We start from the raw sequence: 16055 nt of genomic DNA on the forward strand, positions 1-16055 counted from the left end.
GGACAAAGGCACAACAGGAAGAAGGAAAATGTAGAGGAAATCCCTGAGGGCAGAAACAAACGCTTAGGTTAAAGTAAGGCAGCGGAACACTTAGCCTGGAGCCTGTGGTGCTGGCTGCCGGGAGACACCACCCCCACCCCCCCCCCCACCCCCCCCCCCCCCCCCCCCCCCCCCCCGCCATGCTACTTGTTCCTACAGCTCCCTCGCTGAAGTAGCTCAGACTTCCTGGTCGACCCCCGGCCTGCCTCGTGCTCCCTGTGGATCTGTGCCGAACGCGGAGCCCCGAAATGAGGTTTGCGATGGCAATGTCTCCTAACCCAACGACTGGGTAACTGAATTAGAAGAATATCCACATTCATAAATGTGGTTTCTGCTCCTGTCCAGACGTAAAATGGTCCATGAGGCAAGCTGGATGATACTACTCCTAAAATTTAGTAAGGAAAAGGGTGCTAATCACTTCCAACACAAATATAATATGTATATCAGACATGTGTTATTAATATTAGCACAAGGGATTCTAAAGATGTTAATGTTTTAACCCCCATACATGGTAAGAGCCGTGTGTTTTCTTGGAATTATGATGATAATAATGAGAATATATATATTGTATATATATGACATATAAAATTTATTGTTATTGTATTACGTATCGATTATATTAGAGATTATATTTGAGGTTGAGTCTAGTATACGGTAGTTATTACAAACCTGACTGAATACTTACCTGAAGGTCTGGTGGTGTTTCTGGATTTTTAGTTAATTCTTTAAGATCATTAACTTTGCAATGAAGTTCTTCCAATCTCAACGCTTTGTTTTTAACTTCAGACTGCCAAAATAAAAGACAAAGACAAAAAGCATAACTCGTCCAAACATTGACATATTACATTCAGCATTTAATAATTTCAAGAGTTAACTCTGACATGATGTCCTAACTTCAAGCCAGGGTTTAAAAAAAAAAAAAATCTCTGTTTCATTTTCTGAGTCTATCATTATTTACGAATGTGGAAAAATGCCATCATTAACTTTCGCTTCCAGTGTGAGGGAGTATGCAGAACTTTCTCCCCATCCCCTTTTCCTGGAAAAAAAAAAGCTCCTGGAAAAAATTAAACACTAACTAAAAAGTCTTGAGTCACTGGGGATTTTCAATAACTGTCATTTATTCATTAGCGTTAATATCACTGGCTACCACGGCAGAGAAATTCCTTTGAGGAAGGATCTCAAAGCACATACACATTGGGAGTGCCTAATTAACTGTGAACTATATGTAATACATAAGAAACATTCAAATAAAATTTAAAAATGTTTTTTTAAATAAAAGCCTTTTTTTATATTTTGCCTTTTTATTTTTAATTTATTTGCACCCACACTAACACACACACAAAAAGAAAAAAAATGGGTCAAGAATCATTACTGAACAAATTAGATGCTTGTAAACGTAACTATTTATTTGGAGCCACAAAGGAACTTTTGATAAAGGATCCCTCTCAACTTCAATATGATGTTTTGGTGTTCGGGGGACACTAACAAACTTTCAGTCCAGAAAGTAATTTACTTACCCAGAAAGCAATCTGCTTACCCAGTAAGACATGATGAACTAATTGTCAGGCCCACTGGCTTCCTCCAGGAGCAGGCTGAACAATTAAAAGATCACACCTAGTCACTTACTCACTTTCTCTCCTGAATGGCAGCAGCAACTCACTATGAGGCACTGGGCTGAGCCCACTTGACTGATTGTATTCGTTGCCATACCACACAGCCAATAACATAAAAACCCACTTCTGTGAGTGACTGAAGCCGGACACGCTGAACGTGGGGCTGATGTCCACTGGCTTCCTGGATCCCAGAGGTCAGTAGTAGGAGTGTACTGTGTGCCAGTTACATAATTGGCTCCCCAAAAGAAGAAGACCCCGACTTGCAAAATTTACCCCCATTTTGAGCTACAACACGATGTCACCGCATGTGGGGTTGGAAGCATTGCCCCACAGTACAGCATCCTACCACATGTCCCCCAGGCAGGTATAATAGGGACCCATAACTCAAGAGCCTAGATAAGAGTTGTGTGTAGAACAGAAATTAAGAGTTATAAGTTTTAAGTATTTATATTAAATTTATATATTATATAAATTTATATAATACATTTAATATATATTCTATTAACTGTAAATTTATCTACAATTTAATTTTCCGTGATGGTTGTATTTAACCCTGGCCTGCGCAATTCTTTAAATTTTGATAATTTTTTTAAGAGCTGGTACAAGCCCTCTTCAGGCATACACTACTGTTTGAGCCGTAATGTTCATTTAACGTCAAAGATAACATCTTAAGAGACTGTAGTATCCCTCTCCTGACTGCACTTGAAGTTGGGCTGATTTCCTCTACTTCTGTTTGCCCTTAGAAATAGGGGTTTGATTTAAGACTCTCCAGAAAGCTCTTTGCGTCAAGGCTAGATAGCCTAGGTATACAGTTGATTCGCCTACATTTTTTCAGACTGCAGTCATTCATCATCTATCTGTCATGTTCCATCGGTGTGCCAGGCACAGTACCAACACCCAGGCATGCAATGGTGAATACCAGTCTGCCCTCATGGGGAGGAGCTGGCTATATGCTTTATGAAACAAGTTATCTTTTGTCACTATTTCCTCTGACCTTGCTTCATTGTTCATCCCTGCCTAATTACCACTGCACATTTCACATACATACTGTTATGTAAATAATGTAAATGCCATGGGGATAGGGGCTTTGTCTGTTTTACTGTTTATTCTCAGTGTCTAAAAGAGTGCCTGACATGCTTGTTAAGAATCTGGGGACACCTGGGTGGCTCCGTCAGTTGAGCATCAGACTTTGGCTCAGGTCATGATCTTGCAATTTGTGAGTTCGAGCCCCGCGTCGGGCTGTGTGCTGGCAGCTCGGAGCCTGGAGCCTGCTTTGGATTCTGTAACTCCCTCTCTCTCTCTGCCCCTCCCCTGCTTGTAGTCTGTCTCTCTCTCTCAAAAATAAACATTAAGAAAAAAAAAAAGAATTTGATGAGTGAATAAGTAAATGAATGCAAGAATGGAAATAAAAAGTTTAAAATAAATTGGTGACTAGAGCTTTTTAAAAGGCCACTTTCTGGGGACGCCTGCCACACTCCCATCTCCAGTTTTCTTCCGTTTGTAGAGGGGAAGTAGAAGAACCCAGCATCTACGGTAAGTGATCAGCACATGGTAAGTACTCAGTAAACATCTTGTTTGAATGAAAAAAAAAATCTAAATATGATTAAATTACAAACGCCTTCAATTTGGTTTTCCAGTAGGAAGGTGCCATAGTCTGAAATGAATGGAAAAATGGGAAAAAACATAGATTTTATGGGCTTTTACTTCTCTACCAATATTTTAAGGTTAGAGGCCCAACTAAGAAGTGATAAAAAAAAAAAGAAGAAAAAGGCTTATCCGTTGCCTAGTCAAGTCTCCAGTAAATAGCAAAAGATAGTTACGACTTTTGTAACATTCATATGCGTCTCTGAAAGAAAGAATGAACTTTGAAAAAAGGACACATTTCTCTTGTATTCCGGTCAATGAGCTCACAGGCTCACGTATGTAGATGTGGTCAATTTACCTCAAATTCTTTAAGGTATTCTTCTGCTCTGACGCTATTATTCAGGTTACTGATGCTTTCGGCCAACTGTGGAACAGAATTGTTTGACCATCCGTCGATCTCGTCCTTACTTGAAAGCACATCACCCCAAATGGTCAGGCTTGCCCTCAGCCTATCCATGTTTTCCTCAATTTTCTCTGATACCTGGGACAGAAAACAGAAGCCACGTCACTATTAGTCTGAGGCTTTAAGATGCTCCCTGCCTCACCAAATTGCTAAATAATGTCAATGCTCCCTCAATCAAAAACTATATTCTCACTGAAAAACAAAGTTTTACAAAAATTATTATAAGGGAATTCGTGCACTTGACCCAAATAAATGCTAACTATTACATAAATTGTTTCTGTCACTGGGAGAGTTGACTGAATTTCTGAGACATTTGATTTTCATTTGTAAGTTGGGAAACTAAGAACAGGATTATTGGAGTCAATAATAATATAACATTCTCTAGGATAAGGGTCCATCTAGGGCAGTATTATACTTATTTTTGAAAGGATCACAATAAGCACTTTTCTTTGTAATGCTGAAGTATAAAAGTGGACATAAATTAGACTTGAACATATTTATAGAATAAATAAATATGTAGGACAACAACCAACTTTGTACAACCAACTTTGTCTAAAGTAAAGCACTATTGCTTAATACTCTTCCCGTAGTAAGAATGTTTTTTAACATTTTTTTTAATGTCTATTTATTTTTGAAAGAGAGAGCCTCCAGGCTCTAAGTTGTCAGCACAGAGCCCGACACGGGGCTCAAACTCACAAACCGTGAGATCATGACCTGAGATGAAGACTGACACTTAACTGACAGAGCCACCCAGGTGCCCTAGGCATGTTTGTTTTTTTTTAAGGTTATTCATTTTGAGAGAGAGAGAGCAGGGGAGGGGCAGAGAGAGAGAAAATCACAAGCAGGCTCTGCACTGCCAGTTCAGAGCCCAATGTGGGGCTCGAACTCAGGATCTGTGAAATCATGACCTGAGCCGAAATCCAGTCAGATGCTTAACTGACTGAGCCACCCAGGCACACCAAGGATGTTTTGTTTTTTATTTATTTATTTATTTATTTATTTATTTTAATTTTTTTTAATGTTTATTTATTTTTGAGACAGAGAGACAGAGCATGAACAGGGGAGGAGCAGAGAGAGAGGGAGACACAGAATCTGAAATGGGCTCCAGGCTCTGAGCTGTCGGCACAGAGCCTGACGCGGGGCTCGAACTCACGAACCGTGAGATCATGATCTGAGCCGAAGTCGGACGCTTAACCGACTGAGCCCCCCAGGCGCTCCTGTTTTGTTTTTTTTTAAAGTGGAGGCAAGTAAGGTTTCCTGCAGTTCTCTAATTATTTGATTATAGTACACAATTATCAATATCTAACTTTAGTAATATAGGTTAAGTAATTTAATCAATAGTAATGCATTGTAGGTTAACAGAAAGGCAACAGAATCACAGGATTTTTGAGCTGGAAGTTAACGTAAAACATGTATGGATTGAGATGTAGAGTTCCAGAGAGATCAAGTTGTTCACTGGTCACACAACTAGTAAATGACAGAGCAAGAACAAATACCCAAGGATGTAAACTACAAGTCTGATTTATACAATGCAAATATAGTCTTAGTACTCTCAGTGATTATACATTACAGTTTAATATTCTGTAGGACATTTATAAATTATTCTTCAATTTTTATCCATAATCTCAGAGTTTTGATGGGAAAAAAACCATTCGGAGTTATAAATTTGTTGTGATTGAAGCTACCAAGTTAAATTCTAGAAAACTGCCACTGAATATTAACAAAATAAATCAAATAACCTTTTTTTACTAATTCTAAACTTATGTGAATATTGTTTTTCTTAAAAATGTCATTTTGCCTGTAGCATTAAAAGCTAAAGATGAAATTCACATCCCCGAATAATCCTTTACCCCCAAATATGATAGACAAATATGAATATTTAAACTGTTCATACAATCCAGGTGATTATCTTACATCCAGCCATCTGTCCACAGTGCTCTCCATGTCTGTTTTCACGAGGTTGAAATCACTACTGTGAATTTTTTTCAGCTCAGATAATAACTGTTTTCCTTTACTTGTAAAGTTATCCAATTCTTTCTGTTTATTACACATTTCATTCTTGACACTTTCATGCTGTGGACATAAATGTTTCTTTAATTAATAAAATAATCAGCAATAAGTCAGGTGTTCAAAACCATTTGCCTCTGAGAAATTTATTTCATGGTTTGACCTTATGCGGAAACCAGTGATATGAATGAACTATATATCTTTTTGAATGGCTAGAATCCTAGGATATCAGTATTCCTAAAACAAAACAAAACAAAACAAGTTGAGTTTGTCAGCATGAATGTTCTACCTCTATATGTACTGACAAGAGTTTTGTAGAGAATTCATTATAAGTGAAAATAAGACCTACTAAGTCTACTAAAATAAATACATTTTTAAAAAACTTATATAGATATCTTTTTTTTTAAGTTTATTTATTTTGAGAGAGAGTGGAGGAGGGGCAGAGTCTGAGATGGGGAGAGAGAGAGAGAGAGAGAGAGAGAGAGAGAGAGAGAGAGAGAGAGTCCCAAGCAGGCTCTGCACTGCCAGCAGGGTCAATGCAGGGCTCGAACTCACAAACCCCAAGAACATGACCTGAGCTAAGATCAAGAGCCGGACACTTAACCGACTGAGCCACCCAAGCACCCCTAAGAGAAATAGATTTTGAATTATTACCTTGGATAAAGCCCATTTAAGATCCTCCTGATCTTTTACAGTAGTTCTGGTTGCAAGCACATTGTTGGCATTTTCTAGGACTTTAGAAACAACTGACTTCAGGTTCTGATAGTCTCTCATTAAGTCAATAAGTCCACAGCATTGACCCTGGCTATAATAATTAAAGAAAAGATATCATTTATCATGATGTATGAAAGGGAAGGATTCTCTATGATTGGACTTGATATGTAACCACACACATGTATTCATAGATGGCTGCTGGAATCAAGAGGAAACCATATTTCTACCCATTGAGGTCAAAGGAGTGCTGATCAAGCCAACTCAACTCTAATGGCCAAATTGTTTCAGTGAATGAAGAATGCACACAGTCATTAAAACAAATATGTGACCTCAATGACAAGAAAAAATATGTTCTTGACAACTAAAACTTATGTATATACCAACAATCTTTGTTTTTTTTAAATTTTTTTTTGTTGTTTAATTGCATCATAGTGGTGTGTATTAAGAGGAAGCAAACAAAACAAAATAAAACCCCCACACCAAACAAACAAAATAACATTGCTTAATAAGTAAAATACACATGAGGATGTTGTTTTCCATTTCAGTGACATAAATTTTCATTGAATTTGAATCCTTTTAAAATTGTGAAAATAAGAAGATAGTTTTTGTTTATAAGTTTAAAATGTTTCTGAGCAGGCAATTCTACATGTAGGAATTTTTCCAAAGTCAAAGATGTACACTACGATCGAGGTAAAATTATATTCTTTACATCATTATTTATAATAGGAGAAAAAAATAGAAATAACCCAAATGTTAAAAATAGGCTATTAATTTTTTTAAGCTTATTTATTTTTGACAGAGAGAAAGAGAGAGAGAGCATGAGCTAGAGAGGGGCAGAGAGAGAGGGAGACAGAGAATCCGAAGCAGGCTGCAGGCTCTGAGCCATCAGCACAGAGCCTGATGCGGGGCTCTAACTCACAAATTGTGAGATCATGACCTGGGACAAAGTTGGATGCCTAACTGACTGAGCCACCCAGGCACCCCCAAAATAGGCTATTAATTGAATAAACTCTAATATATTCTTATAATTGAATACTGTGCAATCTCTAACAAATCACAATTTAAGAGAATATTCAATAATATGGAATAAAATTTTACAACACAGTTAACTTTCTAAAAGCTTACGTTAATAATCTATAATATACAACAAAAAAACTTATGTACATAAAAAAATTGAACATGAATGTTTATAGATGCTTTTTGATAGTCATTAAACTGTAAACAGTCCAAATATCCATCAACTGGTGAACGAATAAGTTGTGGTACACCTATTAAATCGAATATTATTCAGCTATAAAAAAGAATAGATGTTATTAATACACATAACAATGTACAATATGCTAAGCAAAAGAAGGTATTTACTCAAGTGCAGTAAAAACTTAGGCACATGCACCCAATTGACTATGAATGTTTATAGATGCCTTATTTACAATCATTCAAACTGGAAAAAATCCATTTGTATGTGATTCTGAGAAAAATAATACTACAGAGACATAAAACTGATCAACAGCTGCCAGGGACCAGACATGGGGGACGGGTTGATCACAATGAGACATAGGAGGATTTTTTTCAGGTGGTGGAATGATTATACAAGAGTTGATCATAGTAATACTTACACAGTATGTGTGTAATCATAAACTGAATGTGTGTTAAACTCATACAAGGGCATACACTTAACAGGATGAAATTTATTATACGTATATCATACCTTAATTATAAACAAGGAAAACAAAACAAAAAAAGAAAATCAGAGGTTAAGACTCTCACAGTAGCCCTTTGTAATTGTTGAAACTCCTGCTTTTAAGCACTACGTTTCACCTACCATTGTTATTTCAAGACATCTTCCTCAATAAAGTTTTGTAGGACTAAATTTTTAACGTATGAGAGACACAGAATACCTAAGGTGGCAAAAGATACTCAACTCGATCACACCAACGCAAATCAACAGACAACAGCCCAATGCCACAAAATAGAAAGTTGAAAACAACAACTGAGAGGATTTTTACTTACTTTTCATGAATTAGTTTTTTGGTATCATCCCAGGTGACCTCTAAGCGGTTTATCTCCCTGTCGACCTCAGATGCAAAGGCCACATCTTTCTGAGCAATTTGTTTAGCTTTGTCTTTCAACCAACATAGTTCATGCTCATGAGAATTCAATTCATCCTCTAACTGATTAAAGACTCTCAACCTGTGAATTAAAATGTTATTATATTATTAACTTATTAAAGGTAAGAACTAATATTTCTTCTCCATAAAGCACACCTATAGCTATCTGGAAAAACTTTTTTTTTTTTAAATTTTTTAATGTGTATTTATTTTTGCGAGAGAGAGAGAGACCGCGTGCGCGATCGCGTGTGAGGATGCGAGTGGGGGAGGGGCAGAGAGAGGGAGACACAGAATCCGAAGCAGGCTCCAGGCTCTGAGCTGTCAGCACAGAGCCCGATGTGGGGCTCAAACCCACGAGGCATGAGATCATGACCTGAGCTGAAGTTGGACGCTTAACAGACTGAGCCTCCCAGGAGCCCCAGATATCGAGAAAAACTTCTAACACAGCAATTAAATTAAGATACCTCAACTGAGAATGATGCCTTTTAAGCTTAAATTTGCAGAATTCATACTCTACCTTAGGAAACATTTAAAGTCATTTTCGCTATTCATCATCAACTTTCTATTAAGTCTGTATTCTCTTCCTATTTTGCTTTCACAGGATAAGACTTGAAAGACTAGGGCCGGACTTGTAGGTAAAGTAGGTGAGTCCTTACCATAAGGTCTTTGGTAAAAAGTCCTTCTGTGCCCTGAGGTCCAATTCATGTAAATTAATAATATTTAAGAAAACAGTTGTTTCATTTCAAATAAAAATAGCTTCATTTTTTGTCCCTAATATATTACTCTTTGAGCACTTGTAAAATGTGGCCATGTAGAGGCAGCCATGGACTCATAGATTCTTGCATTTTGGTGTAGTGCTGTAGAGTTGATAAAGTGAGTGCACATGCACTATTCCATTTAATTCCCCAAATGAAGTGGTTAAGAGCAGGCATTATCATCATCTGCACTTTACAAGAAGACAGGCGATTTGCCCAAGGTTGCACAGTGAAGCGGAAGTATGGTTGGAGCTTAATAAATCCATCAATTCAATGCAACATTTTCTATAATATGTGTGATTTTGGTGAGTTCAGTGTTAGAGGTATTGACATGGCTCTTGAGCCCAATCCTGGCCTTCTTCTCCAGCAATTTTAGGATCGCCTGTCTGTCTAACCTAATTAGGCCAGGGAGAGCCATTCTGCCCTGCAGCACCAACCCGATTGCTGGCTCCCTGGGTGAGCTCTTTGTTCTTTTGCTGTACTTGGCTCCTCATTTTGTCTTTCCTCTGGAGGCTATTTTTCCATCTCAAATTGTATTCCTTTTTGTAAGTTTGTTGTTACACTAGTCAGCTTATTGCTCACAAGGCGTGTTAGCCTCAAGAGCCATTATTATCTAACTGTAAGCCTTTGCTAAATGCTTGATTCCAGTTAAAAGGAAGCACATCACAATGGTCTTGGCAAGATCGACACAATCCGTATCGATTATGGACACCTTGGTATGAACCCATTTCAGCTGTTTCTCTGCCCCCTGAAAAAAGTGGAAGAGAAATGACCCTGAGAACATAGTGGGGAAAAAGGTCTATTAAGAAGAAAAAATAAGGGGCACGTAGGTGGCTCAGTCGATTAAGCGTCTGACTTTGGCTCAGGTCATGATCTCACAGTTCGTGGGTTTGAGCTCCATGTCGGGCTCTGTGCTGACAGCTCAGGGCCTGGACCCTGCTTTGGATTCTGTGTCTCCCTCTCTCTCTGCCCCTTCCCCACTCATGCTCTGTCTCTGTCTCTCTCAAAAATGAATAAACGTTAAAAAAAAAAAAACTTTTAAGAAGGAACAATAACATGAGGGCACCTGGGTGGCTCAGTCGGTTAAGCCTCTGACTCCTGATTTCGGCTCAGGTCATGATCTCACAGTTTATGAGATCAAGCCCCACGTCAGGCTCTGTACTAACATCGAGAAGCCAGCTTGGGATTGTCTCTCTCTCCCTCTCTCTCTCTGCCCCTCCCCTGCTCATGCTGTCTTGCTCTCTCTCTCTCTGAAAGTAAATGAGTAAACATTAAAAAAAGAAGAAGAAGAAATAAGATTGAGATGAAGGTTATAGTATTAGAGGAAAAAATTACTTTCAAAATTACGGTAGAAAAATACCCCTGATCCCTTCGGTTCTCTATTAAACTCACCTGACAAAACCCCACCTTAGCTTAAGCCCACTTCTCTGCCTTCTCCATACCTCTGGGCAAACAGTCAAAAGCAGTTGGTGAAAACTGCTCTGCCAAGCTGACTGGTTTCACTTTAAGTGAAGGAATGCAAATCTCAAACCTTACCAAGTAGGTTGATGTCCCACCAGTAGGACATCATTTCCATGTCCTACTGAAGAACCACTTCATACCATTTTCTTTCCGCCAATATCCCGCCCCTCACTCTCAGCTAATGAGCTTGCTCCAGTCTTTCTGAGGGGCTGGCTGCCGCCAGGAAGAATTCCCTCAGATTTTTACCACCAGAACTACAAAGCGACTCGGATCGTCTGCCTTCATTTGTACTACAGCAGACGAGGCCCTTCTCCTCACAGCTAAACGTTGTTTAAAAATAGATAACATGGGGCGCCTGGGTGGCTCAGTCGGTTAAGTGTCTGGCCTCGACCCAAGTTATGATCTCACGGCTTGTGAGTTCAAGCCCTGCTTTGGGCTCTGGTCTCAGCACAGTCTGCTTTGCATCCTCTATCCCCCGCTGTCTCTCTGCTCCCTCCCTGCTCACTCTCTCAAAAATATTAAAAAAAATTTTGTAAATAAAAAAATAAAAATAGATAATATAATCTGTATAGTCTGTTATAAATAAGATCTTAGAGTGGCTTACACAGACACAGCCCTTAGGAAAATCCTTAAGGAAACCAAAGAAATTTTAGTACTTCTTTTTTTTAAATTCTTTTTAAATGTTTATTTATTTTTGAGAGAGAGGGAGACAGAGTGCCAGTGGGGAGAGGGGCAGGCAGAGAGAGAGGGAGGCACAGAATCCAAAACAGGCTCCAGGCTCTGAGCTGTCAGCATAGAGCACAAGCCCTGAGATCATGACCTGAACCGAACTCGGACGCCTAACCGACTGCGCCACCCAGGCGCCCCTGAATTTTAGCACTTCTTAAGTTCAAATTAGTCATTAATTTTACCCTCAGAATATTAAAAGAAGTTGCTAAATACGATCCTGTTAAAGTGTTGCACGAGAGTTAATTCTAGAGCAAAGAAAGAATAGACCGCACAGCTGGCCCCGGCGGTTTCTTCCTACCTCTGCTGAAGAGCTTGACGCGTAGGCTCTTTCAGCCTCTCTTTGTCCGTCCTTTCTTCGATGTCCTCGATGCTTTTCAGCAACTCCTCTTTCTGGTCTTGGAATGCTTTTTTCAATACTGCCAGGGCATCTGCTTCACTCTGCTTAGTTCCCAGAAGGTTCTGGATCCTCTCTAACTCAAAACAGAGGTGATCAGCTGTACTTCTGCAGGAAGTCCTTTGCTCAGAACTTCCACTTTTAAGATGGTATTGGGCTTTGGCGAGAATGCCATCAAGACTGATGGCCGTAGATTCTAATGTTTTGGCATCCTGAATTGCACGATTTAGGTCCTTTTTTAATAAATCAGTCTGTTTCTTATTCATACTGTCGGTGGTTTCCACTGTGTGCCTCAGCCGGTGGAGAACCCCTGACAGAGAGGCATGGTGCTGTAGGAATTCAGCCAACTGGGACAGGGCAAGCTGCCGCCTTCCCACCACCTGGCTGGCCTCCTCAAACAGCTGGAAGCAGTCCTCAGCCTTGCCCTGCAGGAGGTGGAGGTCCTCAGCTCGACCCAGAGCCCCCAGCTTCGCCAGGTGATCCCGCAGCCTCTGCAAGTCTCCCATTTTGCTCTCTGCTTCCACTTCGTGGTCCTGGAAGGGAAGAGAGGGGTGTTGGTGGCTCAGATACCCTGTGGCTAATGACACGGACATATTCAGGATTTGTGGTGTCAACATACATTTTAAATGGGGGCGCCTGGGTGGCTCAGGAGTTTAGCATCCCACTCTTGATTTCAGCTCAGGTCACAATCTCACAGTTTGTGAGTTCGAGCCCGGCCTCAGGCTCTGTGCTTATCAGCACGGAGCCCGCTGGGGATTCTCTCTCTCCCTCTCTCTGCCCCTACCCTGCTTGTGCTGTCTCTCTCTCAAAAATAAATATATAAACTTAAAAGAAAAAAAAAAAAACAATTAACAAAGACACATTTTAAATGCAACGGATGGTGTAAGATTTAAAGGCCATCTATAGCGAATCTTTCAGAGACGTTGTTAAAATTTCCCATTTTCTCGTCTATATGTTTCACGTGAAACACAACTCTGATTTGAAACTAATTTGTTCCGTGGAAAAGACTGTCATCATGCACAGAAATAGTAAAAGGAAATTTTATATAAATGCATACATATGTATGCATAATTTGGAAGATTTAAAATATATATGTATATACATAGTTCTAGTATATATAATATATAAATACTATATTATAGTATAAATAATACTATTTTATATTTGTAGTCGAAAAACAAATCACCGGCCCATAACGGAGTCACTTATGGTAGGTCATGTCACCAAACTGGCATTTCATACTTAACCCAACTGCAGTTTCAGACCCCTCCAGAAATATAGTGTTAACTTGTCAGTCAGGAGTTTTCTGGCCATGAGGTAATCTGTCACAAGGGTCCTCTCCTCCCTCCTCCCCCATCCAAGGAAGATGAGGTAATCAACAAGATAAGACCCCAGCTCAACCCCTAAGGGAAAGTGACCTTGCCTGAAAGGATCTTTTCTTTTCTTTTGCTAAGAACTTCCTTGTCCCACTTTCCTTCCTGGGAAAACCTTCCATTTTGTACAACCCCTCTGAGCTCCTTCCTATTTGCTGGACGGGATACTGCCTGATTCACAAATTATTTAATAAAGCCAGTTAGATCTTCAGATTTACTCAGTTAAATTTTTGTTTTTTAACAATTCTCTCCCTCGCTCTCTCTCTCATGTATATATACATATATATGTATATATATATATATATAGCTATCTATATATATAAAATAACAATACTATATATATATACTATATATAAAATATATTGTAGTCTGAAAATTTTAATACACACACTAAAGCTAATTCTAACAGAGTTGTAGGAAAGAATAATAGGAATAGATTAGCCTCTCGTCAGAGGCACTGGGTGAAGCAGATGAAAATACACAGGTTTTAGCTCCCTCCTTTACAGAAATGAATATGAACTCCATGAGACTATTGTATAGGAAGTCTGACTTGCTCACAATAAATCATGTTTGAAATCTCTTAGAGCATTGCTAACAATCTCAGCATGGTTCCCATTAAAGAGAAATTACTATCTTAATCTTGACCACAATGGCCTTAATATTCTCCTCAGCTTGACTATTACACTTTAGAAAGCTTCTTTGAGCCTTGACTTAGGAGAATTTACAAATTCATTCTCTGCCCTTTTGAGATAGAAATCTTTTTAAAAGTTTCTGTACAGTTACAACCCAGGAATGTTTCTCAGGAACATGGGAGACATCCTTTCCAAACCAACACACTGAGTTAACAAATGCTTGATGGTTTTACCCTAAGGAAACTCTGGTTGATGTGACTGATTTATGAGCTTGTTTTGTTGTAGAAGCTGAGTGACCACAGATGAGCAAAGACTAGAGCAAGCTGGGAAGAATCCTTGCAGTTGTGCAGAAGGGACCAAAAGTGATACAGAGTAACCTCTATGATGATATACCCCTCGATCTCCCCCAGCTGGTCATGCTCACACGGCCATCTAATGAACATGTGTCCCATGAAAGACACAATTCCTGAATGCACAGCTCAGAAAGGAGAACACCTCCCTTTTCCCCTATATCCATCTTAACTCCTTATCCTTAAATGCACCCAACCCCAACCCTCTGGGGAGACAAATCTGAGCCAGCCTCTTATCTCTGTGCTTGGCAATAAATCTTTCCCTCTGCAAAAGCCCAGTGCTATGGTATTTGGTTTTCTGTTGCATGATGGCAAACGAACTCTTTTCAGTTTGGTAACACTTTTGAAATATAATCATGAAGGAAGAGAGTGCCCCCATCTCCCTGTCTCTTTCTAGGGTAGGAGCCCAACTTCAGTGGGCATCTTGCTCTAAGTGATAAAACTACTTGAGGTCATAACGATATGAGCAAGTACTATTCCTCTGGGGAAATCCAATTAGCAAAGCTGGCACAAAGTGAGCACTCAATAAATATTAAATGTTTTATCATTAAATATTGTTATAAGTTTATTATGTAGCTTATCTCCAACTACCCCAATACTTGATCAATATCTGATTTTTTAAATATTTTTTTATGCCAGGATAGATATTATACATAATTTATAAATAAGGAAAATAAATCGTGAATTTTAAATAACTTTCAAGCTAAAGAGTAATTCAGAAAAACTGTATCATTAAAGCATTGGAATTCACTATTAGTATGATAGGGAAAGAAGTCGGATGTTCAACCAACTGAGCCACTCAGGTGCCCCTAGTCTCGGCCATTCACTTTTGAATGCCCCTTCTCTGCAAAGAGAGCTTTCACACTATTCTTGCTTTCTGATCTTAAACTCTAATAAGCTTGTGCCTGCTGCCCATTTTATTCTGTGTCCACCTCTTCATTCTTCAAAGCAGCGAGACAAGGAACCCTGGATCTTAAGGTAAAAAATCCTGCAACATTTGTTTTCAACATTGGAACAAAACAAACCAAAAAGTTTAAATCATTTTTCGAAGTAAGTGTCTTAAGGTGATTGCCTATTTTATCTGAAGTGGTTTTATCTGCTTAATTGATCTGCATAACATATTGCCTGGACCCATATGCTCAATTATTAAAACATTTGCATATGAATGCAAGGTTAACTTGCTGTCAAATGGTTGGATATTTAAAAAAAATATTGCTTTTCTTTATAATTCAAGGACTCTCTTTTATGAATAAATTCTTTGATCTTAAAAGAATGCACTTTACCTTGTGCCTAGCAAATGCTGCCTGATGGTCTGTTATGCTTATCTCCGAAGTAGTCTGTAATTCACTGAGAAATAGCTTAATCCAGACAGAAAAGGAAAGCAGCAGTTCATCAAATTGCTGGTGTTCAGAGACCACAGACTGAAGAAAATTAATCCTATGTAGAGAAAGGTGTTAAAAGTTAAAACGTCCCGCAGATGAACAGAAAAAGACAATGACGTATTTTTGCAGTAAGTTTAAATGAGGGCAAAAGTGATGTGGTCATACATACAATGACAAATCAAGACCCTACAATTCGCTCTCTAGGTAACAGCCAGGAATGGTTTTAATGTAACCAGAACATTATCTGCCAAGCTTAAACATGGAGGCAATTTCCTGTAGCACCTAGGAAGGTGAACTCCAAAACCAAAATTGTGGTCTATGAGGGACCCACATAGTCAACTTCTCTGACCTCATCTGATACAGCCCTGCACCACACTGCGACTGCCTCAGTGGAGGAATACCATGTGAAGCAAAATTCTAATTACCATTTTTTTCCTGTACACAAACAGCT

The 16055-nt window shown here is 39.0% G+C and overlaps 1 protein-coding gene across 12 annotated transcripts in view; it reads right to left on the reverse strand.

Annotated features, from left to right (window-relative positions):
- Positions 1-16055, reverse strand: part of SYNE1 (spectrin repeat containing nuclear envelope protein 1) — a 472738-nt gene that overhangs the window by 253043 nt on the left and 203640 nt on the right. For all 12 annotated transcript variants that reach the window (XM_047860298.1, XM_047860302.1, XM_047860305.1 and 9 more), the window contains 7 exons: positions 15506-15659; positions 11772-12400; positions 8431-8610; positions 6361-6511; positions 5614-5772; positions 3595-3777; positions 725-826 (listed from right to left, as the gene is read on the reverse strand). In XM_047860298.1, coding sequence (XP_047716254.1) covers positions 725-826; positions 3595-3777; positions 5614-5772; positions 6361-6511; positions 8431-8610; positions 11772-12400; positions 15506-15659 — 1558 coding nt within the window. The remainder of the gene's footprint in view (positions 1-724; positions 827-3594; positions 3778-5613; positions 5773-6360; positions 6512-8430; positions 8611-11771; positions 12401-15505; positions 15660-16055) is intronic.

The sequence above is a fragment of the Prionailurus viverrinus genome, chromosome B2, assembly GCF_022837055.1.
Source record: "Prionailurus viverrinus isolate Anna chromosome B2, UM_Priviv_1.0, whole genome shotgun sequence".
Taxonomy (NCBI): domain Eukaryota; kingdom Metazoa; phylum Chordata; class Mammalia; order Carnivora; family Felidae; genus Prionailurus; species Prionailurus viverrinus.